General features: G+C 43.0%; 1 protein-coding gene across 2 annotated transcripts in view; it reads left to right on the top strand.

The window, feature by feature from the left end:
* The window catches only part of LOC105917171 (protein dispatched homolog 1-like), a 97,518-nt gene that overhangs the window by 45,400 nt on the left and 34,188 nt on the right, over positions 1-17,930 (top strand). Inside the window, exons 4-5 of one of the 2 annotated variants that reach the window (XM_036147680.1) lie at positions 5,705-5,771; positions 5,854-5,926. In XM_036147680.1, the coding sequence (XP_036003573.1) occupies positions 5,903-5,926 (24 nt within the window). In that variant the 5' untranslated portion in view covers positions 5,705-5,771; positions 5,854-5,902. Of the gene's footprint in view, positions 1-5,704; positions 5,772-5,853; positions 5,927-12,758; positions 13,033-17,930 lie in introns of those variants that run through there. The other variant, XM_036147681.1, reaches the window with a different exon arrangement.

Below are 17,930 nucleotides of genomic sequence, written 5' to 3'. Positions count from 1 at the left end.
CTCCCCCTCCTGTGGTTCTGTGAGGCTGGGTTCATTGATGAAAGCTCGCCATTTGTGGTCAACTGAAATGCTGATTGATAAATGACCAAATGGAGCTTCGTGACTATATAGCAGATCTGCATATATCTGAAATTAGTTTTAATATACACCGACCAGCATTGTATGGTAACAGATAACGAGTAGGTCAATCACCAGAGACAAGAACTGGGCCCTGCCCTGCGCTGCCTAATAAATGGCGTGCAGTTGAGATCTCCTTTGCAGAGGTTTGTGCAACTATTTTTTGACATGTTCTTCTTTAGTTGCTCGGTGTGATTGCATCTGGCCCGAATAAGACACCAGCAGGAATGAAAACAGGTGGTTGATGTTAGAAGTGTGTTTTGCAGGACGGCTTGCTGATGTTTTGGGGATGAGACAACGCTAATAACCGCGCCGGAGTCTCTGCTGTTGATAATAACGGCAAATTTGATATGAAACAGAGAAATCGGGACGCTGGGGCATCCTGTTTTAGTCCAAATGAGTTTCATCTGCCTGAAATAAAAGTCTGGATCATAACGATCCTCTGAGATTGGGAAAGTCCAGCAGAGGGGCCTGATTGTCAGAAAGGCCTCCCAGATGCTTTCTTTGGCGACACTTGAGTGGCACTTTGGTCCACAGAGTCCTGAGTTAGCATTTCTAAAATCAAAGGAGAAAGGTTTTCTTCTTTTTTCCTCCATTTTTCCTTCCCCTACCCTCATCCTGCGACGTCCTCCGCCCTCTCTTCTCGCGAGCATCACTCCCTCTTTCCCCCCCCGCATCTGTATTTCTGACAGCCAAAAGGTTTTTGACACAGAGATGTTATCGCACACCTCCAGCATTTTCTCCCATGGAGAAAAAAAAAAAAAAAAAAAGTCCCTGTTTCCCCCAGAGGTGGAGAAATTTGACACACGGCTGCTATCTTCCAGGTTTTATCAGAGCTTTCAGCGTCATGTTAACCCATATGAGCTTCAGAGCCCCGCTGTCAGGTGTTCAGAATTAAACTTTTTGTTTCCCCGCCTTTTAAACGAGCCACATTTAGATGATCGCACAGCTCACTAATAAATAGCCGGCAAGCACATGAAAGATTTGCGTTGGTGGAGGAGAATGTGCACAGACCCACTCGTGTACACAGTGTGTGTAGGGGATGGCCTTTGAAGGGGAGCAGTTCCTTGTTAAGTTCCAGTCCTCAAAGGCCTCTCTCTGCCTGAAGAGCAAACGCTAACTTTGCTCCTCTCTCGGCCGTTATTTCGCACGCAGACATCTGTCCGCTAAATTCCTCCTACCTTTGTGTCAGCTCTCTGCCTCACCTTTTTCCCCCCTTTCAGACGTCTTCTGCAGGAAATTCAGAATTCTTTGTGGGCTCTAAAGTCCCTCCTAATTTACTGGCCTCTTCTTCCTCTGCTTCCGTTCTACCTCAGAAGAACTTTGTGTTTGTGTGCTGCCCCTCCCTTAAATCTTTACTTTCTCACCCCTCCTCACTCCTCTCCATCTGACATAAGGGTTTTGATAGAGCTGCACCTTTTTTTTTTTTTTTTTTCAGGCAAGGAAGCTGCAGCGTTTGGAAAGAAGGGAAGAATAAGAGGTCGAGAGGAATTGGGGGGGGGGCAAAGACCAAGGGTGATCTGTGTTAAAAGGAGGACAAACGAGCCTCTAAATCTTCTAACACCATGTGGAATCCTAAAGAAAAACAGAGATAATTAGAAGACTAAACTGAGCCAGAAGTGTACATATTTTAATGCGCTAAAGCAACAGGAGTGAAACAGCTGGCCTCTGTTCCTGATTTCCAAATGCTGGCTTGTTCGTGTGCCAAGAAGTGCTTTGCAAATATTGATTCTGCATGCGTTTTATAAAACCCTACAGGGAACTCCAGAGTCTGGCTATAAATTAAGATTCCCATTTTTTTAAATCACTATACGCCTTGAATTATAATACGCAGATGGTCAATCCTATACAAAGCCGAGCGGATTATTTTCGCGGCCAAAGCTGTTTCTACAGCGGTGGAGGCTCTTTGTCCCAAAAACGTTGCACAGATCACCCTGAGGTGTTTTTAAGAATTTATAATCACTGTTGGATAATTCAATCCAGATCGTTTTCCGTTATGTATACACTGCTCAAAAAAAATAAAAGGAACACCTAAACAAAACAATGTAACTCCAAATCAGTCACGCCTTTGTGGAATTATTGTCACCATTTGGGCAGTAACACTTATTGTGAACCAATGTCATCTGCTGCTGTGCAAATGGACCTTACAGCAGGTGTAAATGAGAGGCAGTGAGCAAGACCCCCCCCTATAAAAGAGTGATTCTGCCGGTGGTGACCACAGATCATTTCTCTGTCCTGGTCCGTTCTGGTTGAACGTTTAGTCACTCCATGAGGTTGGTATGAGGGCCTGATGTCCACATATAGGGCCTGTGCTTACAGCCCAACACCGTGCAGGACGATTGGCCTTTGCTAGGGAACACTGGCCACTGGCGCCCTGTGCTCTTCACGAATGAAAGCAGGTTCACACTGAGCACACGACACAGACATGACAGAGTATGGAGACGCCATGGAGAACGTTCTGCTGCCTGCAACATCCTCCAGCAGCACCGTTTTGGTGATGGGTCAGTAATGGTGTGGGGAGGCATTACTTTGGATGGCCGCACAGCCCTCCATTTCCTCGCCAGAGGTAGTCTGATTTCCATAAGATACCGGTATGGGATCATCAGACCCATCGTGAGTCCATATGCTGGAGCCGCGGGCCCAGGGTTCATTTTTATGGATGACAAAGCAAGGCCTCATGTGGCTGGAGTGTGGCAGCAGTCCATTCACCATTACTTTCTTCTGTTATCTGCGCATGCAGGTCTCTTTGCGGTCTTGAACCGTTCGGACAGAAAAAAAAATCGGAATTGAGCATCCAGACCTGCTGTGTGAACGTAGCCAAAGTTTCGGTCAATCCACCGATGCCACGTTGCACCGCAGACTGTTGAGGAGCTAACTGATGCTCTCATCCAGGTCTGGGAAGAGATTCCTCAGGAGAACATCTGCCGTCTCATCAGGAGCATGCCCAGGCATTATCGGGAGGTTATACAGGCAGGTGGAGGCCACACACACTACTGAGCCTCATTTAGACTTGTCTTGAGGAATATTCACTGACGTTGAATGAGCCTGTCATTTTAATTTACACTTTCTTATTGAGTGGGAATCCAAATCTAGATCTCCATGGTGTAATGGTTTTGATTTACATTTATAATTTTTGTGTTATTTTCTTAATCAATTCCACTGTGTTCATAATAATAAAATGTGTGAGAATATTTCATTAATTGAGATCTAAGATGTGTTATTTTAGTGTTCCCTTTAATTTTGTGAGCAGTGTATTATATATCCAAACATATATATATATATATATATATATATATATATATATATATATATATATATATATATATATATATATATATATATATATATATGGCAGTTTTAATGCTTGTCTCAATTCAAGGGCATCTGGGTGCCAAAAAAGCGTTAAACATAACAATAACTGGTAAATGGACTGAATTTATACAGCGTGTTTCTACCCAAACCGACCGTTCAAAGGGCTTTTCACTATAGCCACATTCATCCAAGAGCACTCACTGACGCGCATACAGTCATACACCATTACGCAGATCTGTGGGCAACTTGGGGTTAATGGCCGTTCCCAGGGGCACATCAACATGTGACAGGGGAAGCTGGAATCGAGCCCATAACCTTCCGATTGCAAGACAACACCTCTACCCACTGAGTCGTATGTATCTGTTGCAGGAGTGGAGTTCTCGCCTTCATTCTCTGGGCTTAGTGGAGGAGAAGGAATGACACCACAGAGACGCTAAGAGTGGAGGTGTTGATGCAATACCTCAGAGCGCCAGTGGCCCCTCCTCGTTTTTCATGCCTTTGGGTTGGCCTCCTGATAAGATCCTTCATGAGATCCTCCATGGGGATCGCATCTGATCAGCAGAGAAGAAACCGGCTTCTAGGGCTCCTTCTTTGTCTCTGAGTTCCAGACCTCTTGTTTCGCCTTTAGCTTTCAGGACTCCTCTGTCAATGCTGGCTTCAAGGACTTCTTCACAACTAGTGTCCAGGTCACCATCCATGACCTCCATTCCCATCAAAAGCCCAAGCTATTCCAATATGGGAATCTGAAGGTAGTTTGCTGGACCCAAGGTTCACTGGAACTCTATACCTTCTTTGGACGACCTATTGGTTGATGTAAAAACCCTGCGCTTCCTCGGAGCGACCTCCGGGATTAGCTGCTCCTGTTTTACTGCAGGCTCATCGATTTGTGCTTGAAGAACTGATACTTTTATGTGCAAGGCTTTTCCAGTGTCTGCATGAGTATGTCCATTCAGCGAGTTAGCTTTTAAACCATCTGTACCAATCACAGAGCTTCAAAGCACTTCAGTACGTAAGACTGAGAAATACAAAAATAGAAGGTTCATAAAATAAGTAACCAACACCACCAAAAGAAAAACGGAAAAAAACAAATTGCATTTCAGAAATCTCTCTGTTTATTGTCCTCTCAAACTGTGGAATTTAATGTCCACCCTGTATTTGGACCCACCAAAGCGTGCCATTGGGTAATCATTTTAAAACCTTTCAGATTTTCTGATTAAAAACTTTAATGACGTTTAATGTTCACTTAAAAATAGGCATCAGTTCAGTTGACTAGATGGTCTTTGTCCTGTAGCATACATTGAACATGTGCTGCTGAAGTATACTGCGGCAGAACAGATCACGGCCTATTGTTATCGCCTATAGTGTTGACTCTTCTGAATAACATAGTTTCACCAAACACCTTGGAACAACTTCCAGTTTGTGATTTTTAATTCAGAGATATTTCATGGGGTTTATTTTAGTAATATCCATCCACCATTCTGCGCTCAGTATCCATGGTGAGCCTGTACTCAATGAGCTGAGAAAACAACAATATGGTTGTTGCTTGCTGGAGGTCCGCTCTAAGTCGTGCTGTGGTGAACGCTCTACTGCCCAGTCTTCAATCTCTAAGGTCCACTGTATTCCAGCTGAGCCAGCCTGTCTATCCCCTCAGTAGTGGGCCACATAGTCCACCTTCCAGAACAAGCAGTTCACTCATTGTGGTAAACTTCATAATCTAATGCCATTATTTATCATCATTTATCAGTTTTCCTGGGAATGAAACGGTGGTATCCTGTAAAGAACTAATGTGCACAAATAAAACACAGCTACGGAGATATTTGCATTTCCTTCTTTACTAAAGGTGTGAAGATATTTTTTTTTATTCAGGCTATTTTTTTCTTCTGCATACACGAACCACCGTATAAAAAGTAACAAATTCTGAATAAGTAATAGCTTTCTTCCAGGTTTCCCCCACCGTATTATAAGCCTGGCGGGCCACCCGGGCTTTAGGACAAAACAGAGCCAGGTGTTCACCTTCCTAACGTCTGCTGATGTCTAACTCAGCGAGAGAAAAACAAGACGAACTTAGTCTTCTTCCCTTAGTCACAACCACCACTCCTGAAGAGTGTTGCTTTCAGTGCTACCTGTTTGTGTCTTTGTATGCGCAATATCAATGTCGGGCTGGCCAGTCTGGACCAGTCAAGTGTAAAATCATTGGATTCTCGTCACCAACCGATTTGCCTTTAAATCTCTGTTTATTTCTCATGTTTAAATTCTCTTGTTTTATTCATTACAGAAAGGAGCCATTTCAACAGAGAGGGCTAACACTGAAGAGTCAGTACGACTGGGGAGACTACATGGAGGTAAAATGCAAATAACCTGCTCTTAATGTCTTTAAAAAAGTCCTTTCGTTTGATCTTGACGAATACATTTTTTTTTTATCAGAGAAATAAGGGAAAACTGAGAACGAACCAGATGTTGGACTGAAGGCAGGATGGACTCCGGAGCGACCCTAACGGTACTAACCGAGATGAGATTTTAAACTAATATTTCTGCATGTAACCGCTTTTAAGGTCCATCTCAGATGATTTTTCAAAAAAAAAAAAAAAATAAAAAATCTTTATCTACAGGGTCACACTTTACCCACGTACATGTTAAACAGGAGCGTCTGCTTTATTTGGACACATTCCAAAGGAAATGGACCTTTCTTGGAAGACCATCACCTGTCAGCCAATCAGAACATCTTCAGATGTTTGAGCCAGAATGTTCTGGTGCTAAATTACTGTTTCCCTCTGCATTTTGTGTGCAGTGAAATGTTAACCTTGACAGCATATAGGAAAGAGGAAGGGATATAGATGTTTTCCAGACTGGTAGTGGGAATATATATATATATATATATATATATATATATATATATATATATATATATATATATATATATATATGTATGTATGTATGTCTCAACTACTAGCTCTCACTTGGCTTTCAGTCAGTCTTCGGCTCCTTCCGGACATAGTCAGGGTCCGTGGCGCTAATCAGGTGAGAGACATCCATCCTCACAGGCGAGGTGTCGACGGGATTGGGTTTCAGAAACTCAGACGCACATAAGCCGGTGTGAAGTAAGAGATCCATGCTTTCTCTTTCGTCCCACTTAGACACGCAGTTTTTCTTAATGCCCTCTTCTTCTTTTATTAAAGCACCCCCTTCACCTTTCATTATTCCTCCCATTACTTGCCTTCTTTCCCGATAACCAGACATTATTGCATAGAGGGGTAGCTGCAATGTTCAGGGGGGCTCTCAGCATTACCTTCCCCCTTTCTGCATGTATGTCCATGGACGTTAAGTCCCAGCATCTCAGTGCTCTGTTAGATCATTGCTCATGTTTTTGCAGATCACACATGTCAGATCATGTCTAAACGTACAGGACAAAGCCGTCCAGCGTTCTTTTTATTTTTTTTTATTGTTCCTCTCCCGTTTTTTTTTTTTTTCTTCTCGCAGCTGTTTGCGGTTTTATGGCCTTTTCTCTTCTCCGCTTACCTTCAGTGAAAACAACAGCTCTGGATCTGGGCTGTACGTCTGCTCTGCGTGCTTCAAGTTCAAAGACTGACAGTGAAAGGGAATGATTGTTATTGGAAAAATTATCCGAAAGAAACGTTGAAGAACCATTAGATTATTTCTGACAACTCCTGCCAAGGCCTTAAACGGTTCAGAAACATTCTGTCCTCCTCCGCCCTCGCTCCCTCCTTTAACCGCTCCCCTTTGCTCTTTTTTTTTTTTTTTTTCCTCTTTCTGTCCGCTAAACCTGTCAGTTTGATGAGTTGTGTGCAATCTTCTCAGGGGCCATTCTGCTTTCACCGGGGCCTCCATCCTTCCTGGTACAGTGCAAGGCCTTTGATGTAGTCCCTCCTTTAGCTCCATGTGGCTAGACCTTGGCCCTGATCGACTAAAGGTATACTCTGCGTCTCTAGTACATTTTAACACCACTTTTCCTCTAAATGTAGAGGTAAATAGTTTGCGTTTGTATTTCGTTCGCTTTCAGACGAAATAGAAGAGCAATCCAACGCGCTGAACCCTACCCAACCTATTTACTACCAGGTTGTTATTATGCGAGTCAACTACAAAGCGCTGCGCGGCTTAGGCTTGAACTGGCCTCAGGGCCAGCTGTGAACAAGCGCCTCACTACTGCACATGATTACACTTGCTATATGAACTGTGTCCTAATCGTGGTGGACAGCTAAAATTAAAGCCAGGTACTGCCCTCCACCTTCCCAGCTTTCCCTGAGATGAACCTCCTCCCCCGCTGAGCACAACCTGAATGCATTTTTAATCTCCGGCTCAACTTTTTTTTTTTGGGGTGGGGTGGGGGGGATCAGAGGCTTCTGATGAACTTTAAAGAGGAGGATAACATGCTTTGAATTATTCGTGGTTTGATTTCTGCGAGGTGCCCGAGATGAACATAAAGCATCTTTCTCATATTAGCTCAGATGACCCAGGGCCTCGTTCCACGTCTGTTCCTGTGGAAGGGGGAATATTTTTCTAAAGACTAATGTTAAAAGCTGTTTCTATATGGCAAACATCTTAGCCATGGTCTGTAATGACTGGCTCCAGAACTGAGAAGTTATGAACAAGTGCATATGAGGATGCCCTGTTAATGTGTTGTTTTCTTTTACTGTCCACCTGACCCAATTCCCTTAGAAGACTACATTATAATCAAGTGCGTTTTTAAAAAAAATATCTGAAAAGTGTGGCATAAAAAGTGTGTTTGTTCTTGATTTGAGCAGGCAAATTTAAATGATCAGCCAATGGAATCGTGTTTTTGCACTTTAAATAGGAACAACTCATCTCCATCATCTTATTTCAAGTGCAGTATATTTAATTATCTTATTTTAGGGGTAAAAATACTCATACATTTGGCAGATAATCTTATTTAACTGCTCAGATTAAGGGTAAAAACACTTATCTCAAGTAACTCTACTTACTTTTAAACCCATTCTTGCAGTATGTTTATGTCGTAGAGAGCAAAAGGGGGGGAAATCAATTGTTTTATTTTATTTTTTTCTGATATTGTGTGAAAACAATTCAACCACTATGAATATGGCTCTTTAAATGTTACTGCAGGTTTATGCAATACTTTGCACAAAACTGTCGTCACAGATGTTGATAAAACGTTTTAAAACCCTCCCGTGGTGAGGATGTATTGGTGATTGGACAGCTTCCTTTTATTGTGACATTTAAGTATAAACTCTATTCCCCTCGTACGAGCATTTTGAAGTAGCTAATAAACGGAACAGAGACGAGCAGCCAACAGATCCAGAGAGTTGTCTTTAATTACAGTAAACGGACGTATCAAGATTGGGTGCGTCCTTTTCAAAGAATCATGTGGTTGAGTGTCATGTAATTAAAGGCTTATAACGGTCTCTTTAAGAAAGGTTAATGAGAGCCAGCTATGGACATTTTTCTTTCTTTTAAAAGTGTTATCTCCTAGTCCTGCTAATATCCTGTAATGTAATCAACAACTTGTAACTGTATCACGGAGAGTGAACACAGCAGGGGTAAAGCTGATGAGAAGGTTAAAGCAGGGATAGGTTATAAATGAATGTCTTAAGCCTTTTTCCTTTCTTGGAGCACTGTTTATTACATCACCTGTAAATGGAAAAAGTGTGGTTGGGACAATTAATCAGATAAGTAGCTAAACGGCCCATAGCCACTCTGGAGGAGCAGTAGACATCTATCTGTTGATAGGACAGCTATTAGTTTCAGGCTCTACAAATCTGCTCCTCAGGGAGGAGTTCTCTTAAGAAAACCAAAACAATGGCTGCTTGCCGCAAGCCATGCTAGGTCCACTGAGCTAAATTAAACTTTGGCATATATTCAACACACTGTGTGCGTGTGGAGGAAAACATAGCACTGCGCTTACCATCCCTAAGATGAAGCATAGCGGTGGCAACATCATGCTGTGGGGTTGTATTTGTTCAGCAGGGACAATGAAGCTGCACAAAGTGGAATAGTTGCAATTTTGGAAGAAATTTGGGTTGTATTCATTGAGCATAGATGTTTTCAGAGTCAGAAGTAAGGTTTTACAGGATTTTTACTGTAAATTCTTTGGGAATTAAGCATGTGATGGTAGATTTTGTTGTTAGATCCTCTGGTTCTCATGGTCTAATAACTTGGTGTAATGATGACACGCTTTCATGGCATCATGGTATTCCCAATAACGGACTTAAAATAAGAATGTATAACACAATCGGATTTCTTTTATTCAAAAGGAAAAGCAATTATTTCTGCAGCTATAATATTCTAAAATGTCGATCAGTGCAGATATAGTCAAGCTGTGTTCAGTATTTCTCTATTGTTATTCGGATTTTGATGCATTGATTTGAGGAAATATCTGGAATAAATTTCGTAGTGGTTTTCAGGGCAGGTCATGCTGAAAGATTTCATGTCTTCATCTGGTCTGTTTCACCGTCACACGGTACCGGCTGTGCACTATGTGCCTGCACAGTGCCGTGCGGTTACTAAGGCTTTTCATTTGGAGCTGTGTGAGAAGAAGCAGCCCGGTATGGGCCGCAGGCGCGGCAGCGAACTATCCAGCGTTATGTACAGAGCATTATAATGCAGCACTGAAAAAGGTGGTGGAGAGCTAGAGACGCTGACACAGCGGTATGGTTTTGGACTTGGAATTTTCGGGACCGCATAAAGTATGTGTCTCTAAGTCATACTTGTAGGAGACATTACTTCCTCCCTGTTTGTGTTTTCTACTTGCAAGCAAACCAGGACCCATCTTTTCAGGTGGACCTGGGTTCACTTGTTTGATCCATGGGATGAGCTTGTCAAAGCAGACTTTCAGAAGAAACAAAATCTGCTCCATTTTAAAGTGGAACAAAAATGTTTGGTGTGAATGCCTGGTATACGTGGATCACCAACCCAACCCATGCCCAGCCATGGCCTGGCCATTTATCAATAATTAGATCCCTGAGTGTCAGTGCCCAGGGCCTCCTTAGTGTGTCAGTTCTGCCTCAGGTGTTTGTGCTAGGCTTTTTATATAAGTGAAGTAAAACACAGTGTCTCGCAAGTGTGTACAACCCTAACCTTGCAGTAATTTTTTTTATTATATCTTTTCCTCAGGCAAAACTGAATCCAAAATATTGGTGTACAGCTTCTATAACTGCGTTTTCTTTACGTTTCTTTCATCATACACCATCTTGAGTGCTGCGGGATACAACTTCAGTGATGTATCCTGGGATCGTAGGGGCTTTTGAGTCTGTCAGCAATGAGACCCCTCACTCAGGTGACCCAGCTGGGGTTGATCAAGGGCCCAGCTTGCGTCCAGGAAGCTCTACCTTACCGAGGCCTCTGCCCTTCTCATCCACAGCCACTCTGACTCTACTTCTACTGCGTCGATGGCCATCTTGATGGCTCTTCGCTGGCTGGCCCCTTGTGATGCCCAGCATCCTGTAAGCCCTCCAGAGGGACATAAAATTAGATTAAAATGTTGTGTTAACGGTTACGCTCTCACGGTTTTGTCATATTGGTGACTGGACGTTCAACATGGCACTTCATGGCAACGAAGAAAAAAAATACTGCTGCTCTATAGAGGTTGAAGGAGTGTGGGGTCAGTCTACCAGTGCCCAGACCATAATCTTCTAAATACGATGCACAGAAGAGCACCAAACTGCTGAAGACAAGCAGACTAAGGACATGGATTGCAGGAACCATGTCCCGTGGTTTGAGGAGACAAAGAAAAACTTAATTCAAGAATCAAGAGTTGTTGTTTTTTTTGTCATTTTGTAACGATAATGAAATTATAGTGAGACAATTGGTTCAGATGGTGTTAAGTGTGTGTGGCAGCAACTAGGTGAGGAGTACAAAGTTAAGTGCGTCTTGTCTACAGTCAAGCATGGTGGTGGGAGTGTCATGGTTTGGAAAGGGAACGTAGATGCTCGGGAAAACGACTGCATCGGGTAGAATGAGGGAAAGCCTGGCTGAATCTGCGGATGTGATTTAGGTTATTAAATACAGAGCACCTGTCTGCATATAATTAAGGATGCTGAAGTGTACCTTTTCTTTTGTTTCCTACAGGCGTGGTTTATGGTTTGTAAATAGTAAAATCATATTTAAGTTTACCCACTCCGTTCATGGTGGTCCTTAATATTAATGTTGTCGCTCTTCACTTTAGCTTTTCCAGCTTGTTTCCAGACATTTTTGGCTGCGTGTTGAGTTATTTTGAAAAGACAGCTAATTTTTACTGTTACACAAGCTGAATACGTTTTATCACAGTGTCAAATCTTTATTATCCAATGAAATTAAAATATTTGCTAACATGTGAGGGGTGTACTCACTTTTGTCTGATGCTGTATGTTAACTATAATGTGCCATCTGGGGTTAATTAATAAATTTGAACACTGTATTAAGACGACTAGATGGCTGTAAATGAGACAGAGCCGACTGGATCCGCCACTCCAGCCCAACGCAAGCTCCCAGAACAGTGACTATAGTTTCTGCCGGGAGAATTAGTTGGCACGACACCTGCTGACATCTGCGTCCATCTGTGCTGCTGACTGAGACAGACTTTTAGTCAGCGTGCAAACGACAGATAATAAAGTCTGCGATTACAGCAATGTTTTTTAAATCAAGTTGCTAAATGCCTAGGCTCACTGAAAACCTGGTAGCCACTGTGACAGCGGTCTGTAGCAGCAGCGTAGATTTTAGCTGTGGCTGATGCTAACCAACCATTAGGGAGCAGTTTTCCCCTTAAGCACCACCCCTACTCATTTGCATAATGAGGCTGAAAAGCATACAGAAATGGAAAAAGGACAGGCATAAATAAACAAAACAGACAAAAATATTAAAACAGAGACAGAAATAAATACCTTTAAAAACTAAGTAATAAATAAAGTAGTAAAAAAATAAATACATAAATAAATAAATGAGATTATTAAAAAGGAAGAAATACGCTAATTAAGAGATATTTACATTTATGTCTAATTGTATAATTTAATTACTGCTTACATTTCTTTATTTACAGTATTTGTGTGTATTTTATGCTTATATATTTGTACAGCATGTGTTTATTTCTGTATTTATATCTATATTTAGTTTTGATTATGTCAGAGTTAGTCCTCCATACCTAGCAACCATAGTAGCTGTGTTGAATTGTGTGTGCCGCGGCGCGCGCCAGCGTCCAGTGTGTCGGCTCGTGCCGCCGTGGCAGTCAGCGGGTTAAAGCCCACGGTGTGACCGTCCTATCAGTGCTGCTTGGAGCGGAGCAGTCCCGGCCCACCTCCTCCTGCCTCCGCTCCGTCCTTCTGCGCGCGGGGGGAGAGAGAGAGAGAGAGAGAGAGAGAGAGAGAGAGGGAGAGCTCGGAGAGTGTGGCTGTTTGTCACTCTGGCAGGACACACTCCAGTGAGAAACAGCTCTCTCTGCTCGGGACTTGTTGCTGCTGTGTCGGCTCGTGTTGGTTGTTAACTGCGCTTGCGGACATTCAACCGGGCCTCTTTGCTTTTTTCCCCCCCCCTTTCTTTTTCTTTTTTCCCCCTTTAATCTCTGGTGTTTGCGAAGCGACGCCTTGCTACGGAGTCCACAGGAGGCAAGCGGCGCAGGGCTCCGGGAGGCACAAAAACACGGTAGGACCCCAGAACCCCTGGCCACTCATTCCTCGCAGCATTGGGTTTGCTCAGACTTCCTCAGTGTTTACTCCTGAAGGGAACAGCGCTTGAACCCAGGTCGCGTTCAGTCCGGTCCCCTTCGGGTCCACGCGCGCGTCTCCCTCGCTGAACGTCACTAAAGACTTGGCTGGCAGCACAACAATCAGCTGAAAAGCCCTTTAGTTCTCCTCACACAGTGTGCTCAGTCTTAAACTGCAGAATAATCCAACCTTAATATAAATATAGTTTAATTTAACCTACTCTTCCCATACAGACCTAATATTATGAGGGACTTGACAGTTTTAAGCATCATATGCACGTGCGCGGTTGAGATGAAAATAGCAGACATTTGACCAAAAAATATACATACTTTCAACTTAAATCCTAATGTTCTGATTGATTTGTAATTGGGTGATGGTTTAAACATTTGTCTTGGTTGTAATCAGCAAACCGGCTGTTTCCCTGTGAGTCTCAGCCCATAGCCTCGAGCCACCCGCTCCACTTGGTGCGTTTAACTACCCAGCTGTGAGTTGGTGCCCCGAGGCCATCATATAACACTGTAAGATCCCTCCTGACAGGGAAAGCTGGATCCTGAAGCCGCGCAAGAGCGTCTGGGTGTGCTTCAAGTGCCTGCTGTTGATGTTATTATTGTGAGGAGCAATGTTGTTATTAACAGTCTCTTGACTGATTCCTGGTAATTGCTGCCTATTAGTTTTAATTAAAGGGGAAGCGGGATGCTTTGGCCTTTATGCTGTCGCCCAAGGTCTGAGCATCTCTCTCACACACCCCATAATCAGCGACTTGGCATGAAAGACAGCAGAAGGAGCACTTTATCACCTTCGTTGTACCATTGGGAATCGGGTTGCAAATTGGTATTTTAGTCTTGTTTAATGTAGTGAAATGAATCTGCTGACTGGGGGCTTGCGTATTTGTCTGGGTAAAAAATCAGTTGGGGTTTAGATGCTGCAGGTTTAAGGAAAACCTGGCCGTGAAAAACGATCAGGTTTTGATTTGGGGTTAAGGTTTTGGTTCATGGCATGCTCTCTTTTTGTCCATCGTGAATTTGTGGCCAATTCCCGATCACCCATTTTAAGTTTGCAGTGTGACCCGTTGGCACTCGGATGGGTTGCATCCACTTCCTGGGGGAAAAAGATGAGATTTTTAGTTTCCTTCAGTGAGGAGATCAAAGCTCGTCTCATAAAGCGATTAAAATTCTTAAGAGCCTTTTTTTGAGGCTCATCCTCGAGTTGTTAATGATCCGGCTTGGCTCATCCATTGGAGATAGACGCTAGACTCTGTCTCACCCGCTTGTCGACGTGCTGCACCGCCACATACAGATCTGAGGGCGAATTCCATCAATAGGACGCAGACTTTGTTACAATGTTATTATAATTAGTGCTCAAACACCTCATTATACCTAAAAGTCTTATAGATTCAGTCAGAACTAATGACTTTCCCTCAGTGCTCCGCTATTAGTAGCTCTCCGGGTTCCGCCTCCTTTCCAAACCTCTGACCCCACCGGACTCCCACTCTCACATTTCGCCACTCACTCACATTGGCGTGTCACACAGGTCATTGCTTACATACGTCACGTGTCGGATGAGAACGGCCGACGCAAGCGACGTATTGCTCGCCGCTCAAACGCAAGTGCGTCTATTTTATCACAAAAATGTGGTGAAAGTTTGTGGGGGGGGGGGGGGGGGAAAACCAGTGTGTGCACGTAGCTCGGACAATTCCAGTAAATCTGCCAACAGGATCTTACATGTTTAAGAAAAACTCTTTGAAATTCTCCACGATACTAAAAGTTAACAAGTGGATACAACAAACACATTTTCAATTCGTTTCTCTGACAAAAAGATTTCGGATCGTGAAGATTAGAAGAGCAGCGTAGCTATCGGTTCAAAATCTGCATCATCTGAAGCTTTTTCCACGTCAGCAGCTTCCAGCTACGAGTTTTATCACCTGATGGCATGACAGATAAGTCTTCTCTTCTTTTTCATGCATGAAGAGTTTCTCACATCACGCCATGATGCCGAATCAATTCTGAAGTGCTGACATTACTTCTCTGTGGAAATTGAAATCAGGTGTTCTTTTAACCACATACTATAAGCCAGCACAGCTGCTATCTTCCATAATGACCTTAAACAGCTTAACTAATTTAATTTAAGGTTTTTTGTTTAATCTGTTTATCTTTTTGTCAAAATGACAACAATAGAAATGCCAAACTGACAAAAAAAAAAAGTTAGACTGGGTATTTTGTTTCCCTTCCATGACTACTGCAGTCCTTTTTTTCCCATTAGCTACATTTTCTAATATTTAAGGAGGCGGTGGGACATGTCAATAATTTGGAAAGTAAAAATAACAAATAGATTTTCTCTAATTGATCATCTCAGTTTTCCACTCTGAAAACAGAAATGTATGTATGTAAAATAAAAAGGCAAAAACAATTCCCAAAGAATTCGTCCCGTTTTAATTTTTACTGGCACCTCTCTGGCAGCACAGCTGTCAGGCTGGCACCGTGTCAGTTCCACACATTCAGCATATCTCGGATCCACTATGACGGACAATACAGTCTAAATGTTATTTATAAACTACAACGGGTATTTTTTTTACTCCATCAACTGCGGTGAGACCATATGTACTCCAGACTTGGCAATTTGTAGCAGAAATCAAGTCCAAATGCCAAGTCACCACTGATCAGTGGTTCAGCAGAACAAAGACTCGATATATGCAAAGACAGAGAGACAACGTCTACATTCTGCTCAGTAAGATACGGCAGCCAAAGCTAAATGTAACTAAACCAAGTCGTTAGGTACATTCAGCGTTACTTCGCCGCACTCTGATCATTGTAGTCCCAAAATTTAAAGAAGACAACCAGTTTGATAAAACATGCACAGCTTGTGATCTATCAGCTGATAACCCTGACTTTCTTTAAATGATAGATTAAAAAAATTGTAGATTTCGGTATGAGAAAGTAATCAATGACATAAATAAGTTTAAGGGTGATTTCACACCTGCCATGTATGGCGTCATGTTTATTTACCTTGAACTCTACGTTTGATCCCGAGAGGTTTTGCGATATTTCCCGTCTGACATCTGTATGTTCCCGAGTAAAATCTGTGTGAAATTTATGTGTGGCGTGTTGTGCTTGCTGTGTGACAAAACACCACACACTGTACGAGCAAACCTGTTCCATCTATTTTCTTTTTTTTATTGTTGTGCGGTGTCTCTCAGACTTAGAAAATCGGCCCAGAATTTTAAAAGCTCGCCGCGTGAACCAGGCTTTATGGACAGACCCCCTTGATACAAAGAGGAAACTCAGGTTTTTAAGAAAACGGCCACTTATCAATTAATCGCTAATCGATCGCTAAGATCAGTCATCTTTAGATTACCTCATTAATCGCTAACTTGCATCCCCAGCTGGAATAAAAGCGCAAATATGCAAAACAGAGGCACTTCACGTAAGATCTCCATGGTAGTTTCCCTCCATTTCCAGGTCTGTGCTTCATCTTGTCCTAATCATCTCTGTCCAATGGGGGCAGCGATTGTCACGTATGTGAATGGGGTACCGCGCACGTGACGTCACCGTCTCAAGAGCAACGCCCCTTTTGCCGCTTAGGTAGGACATACAGGAGTGAACGCACGGATAACCCAGCTATTACACGCGCAACAGAACCAGCGATCTGACCGACTTTACAGCCGTTAAACTTTCCCAAGACGATGTCCCAGGCGTACGGTTTACTGGTCGCACTGTCGAAGAACACACCAACCTTCAGCTCAAACTATGGCTTGAGGTTCGAGGGCTTAAAAAGACTGGAAAACGGGCCGAGTTGATGAATGGTAAGCTTTGTTTTTTTTCCTGCGCGGCGATCATGGCAGCGTCGGCCGTGTTTTTTTTGTTGTTGTTTGCAATCACCGTCCAGGAATGGGTATATGTTTAATGTTTGTCTCATTTGAAATGTTTTTGAGTAAGCTATCCTGGTAGCAGGCTATCATGTTAGCGCCTGCTACCATGATAGCCTATATGCTGTCATGGTAGCAGGCGCTACTTTATTAACACGTCGGCCACCAAAATACTCTTACCTTCCCTTGATGTCGCTGGAATTGGGTCAGGATGTTCTTCGGTTGTGCCCTTTCCTCCGACAAAATGCTTGCTACATATGTAGGTGAATTTGGTAACTTTTTCCAGGTTGAACTGTTGTGTAGGCCGACCGCCCCGGTCCCAGCGCACACATTTCTCCTTGGCAGTCTTGAAGAAAACATCCTTCATATGCGGCCGATCAGCGTACCTCGAGTCGCTGTTGCACGTTCCATAGCAACAATGTTTAAAAACCATGGTCTTAGATTTGGAAAAAGCAGTCGTTTACCGAGTAAAACCTAGGCTAACGCACGTCTCTTTTACAGCGAAACAGCGGCGGGTTTCCGGAGTTTGCCCCACTGCGTACCACGTGATGTGACGTCATCGTGACGTTGTGTTTCTAAAAATAGCTCGCGCGCGGTACCCCATTATAGTTCACTTGCAAAAAGTACAACGTGAAAGCAAACTGCACCAAATGGAAAACAGAAAGAAAGTTTGCTATTGGTCCCACTCAAACAAGCAGACCAAAGGACTTCCCTGGTGTGAATAGTAAGAGAGTAAGAGTAAGAGAATAAATTGTGCAAACTTCATTTGTTTACCATTATTAACATTCTTCTCAGTAAACGCATGTTTCCAATGGGTGTATCGACATAAAGCCGTCTATAGAAACAGGACGATATAGGTTTTCACTGTTCCACTGTTATGCAGGGTGTCATCAGCATAACCTTAGATTTTCTCCTGATATAACCCAAAGAAAAAACGTAAATGTCAAAAGAGAACTGGGTCTAATAAAACCCTG

The sequence above is a fragment of the Fundulus heteroclitus genome, chromosome 15 (genome assembly GCF_011125445.2).
Source record: "Fundulus heteroclitus isolate FHET01 chromosome 15, MU-UCD_Fhet_4.1, whole genome shotgun sequence".
Classification (NCBI taxonomy): domain Eukaryota; kingdom Metazoa; phylum Chordata; class Actinopteri; order Cyprinodontiformes; family Fundulidae; genus Fundulus; species Fundulus heteroclitus.
The sequence above is the reverse complement of the archived record's forward strand: the minus strand, read 5'-3'. Positions and strand labels throughout refer to the sequence as shown.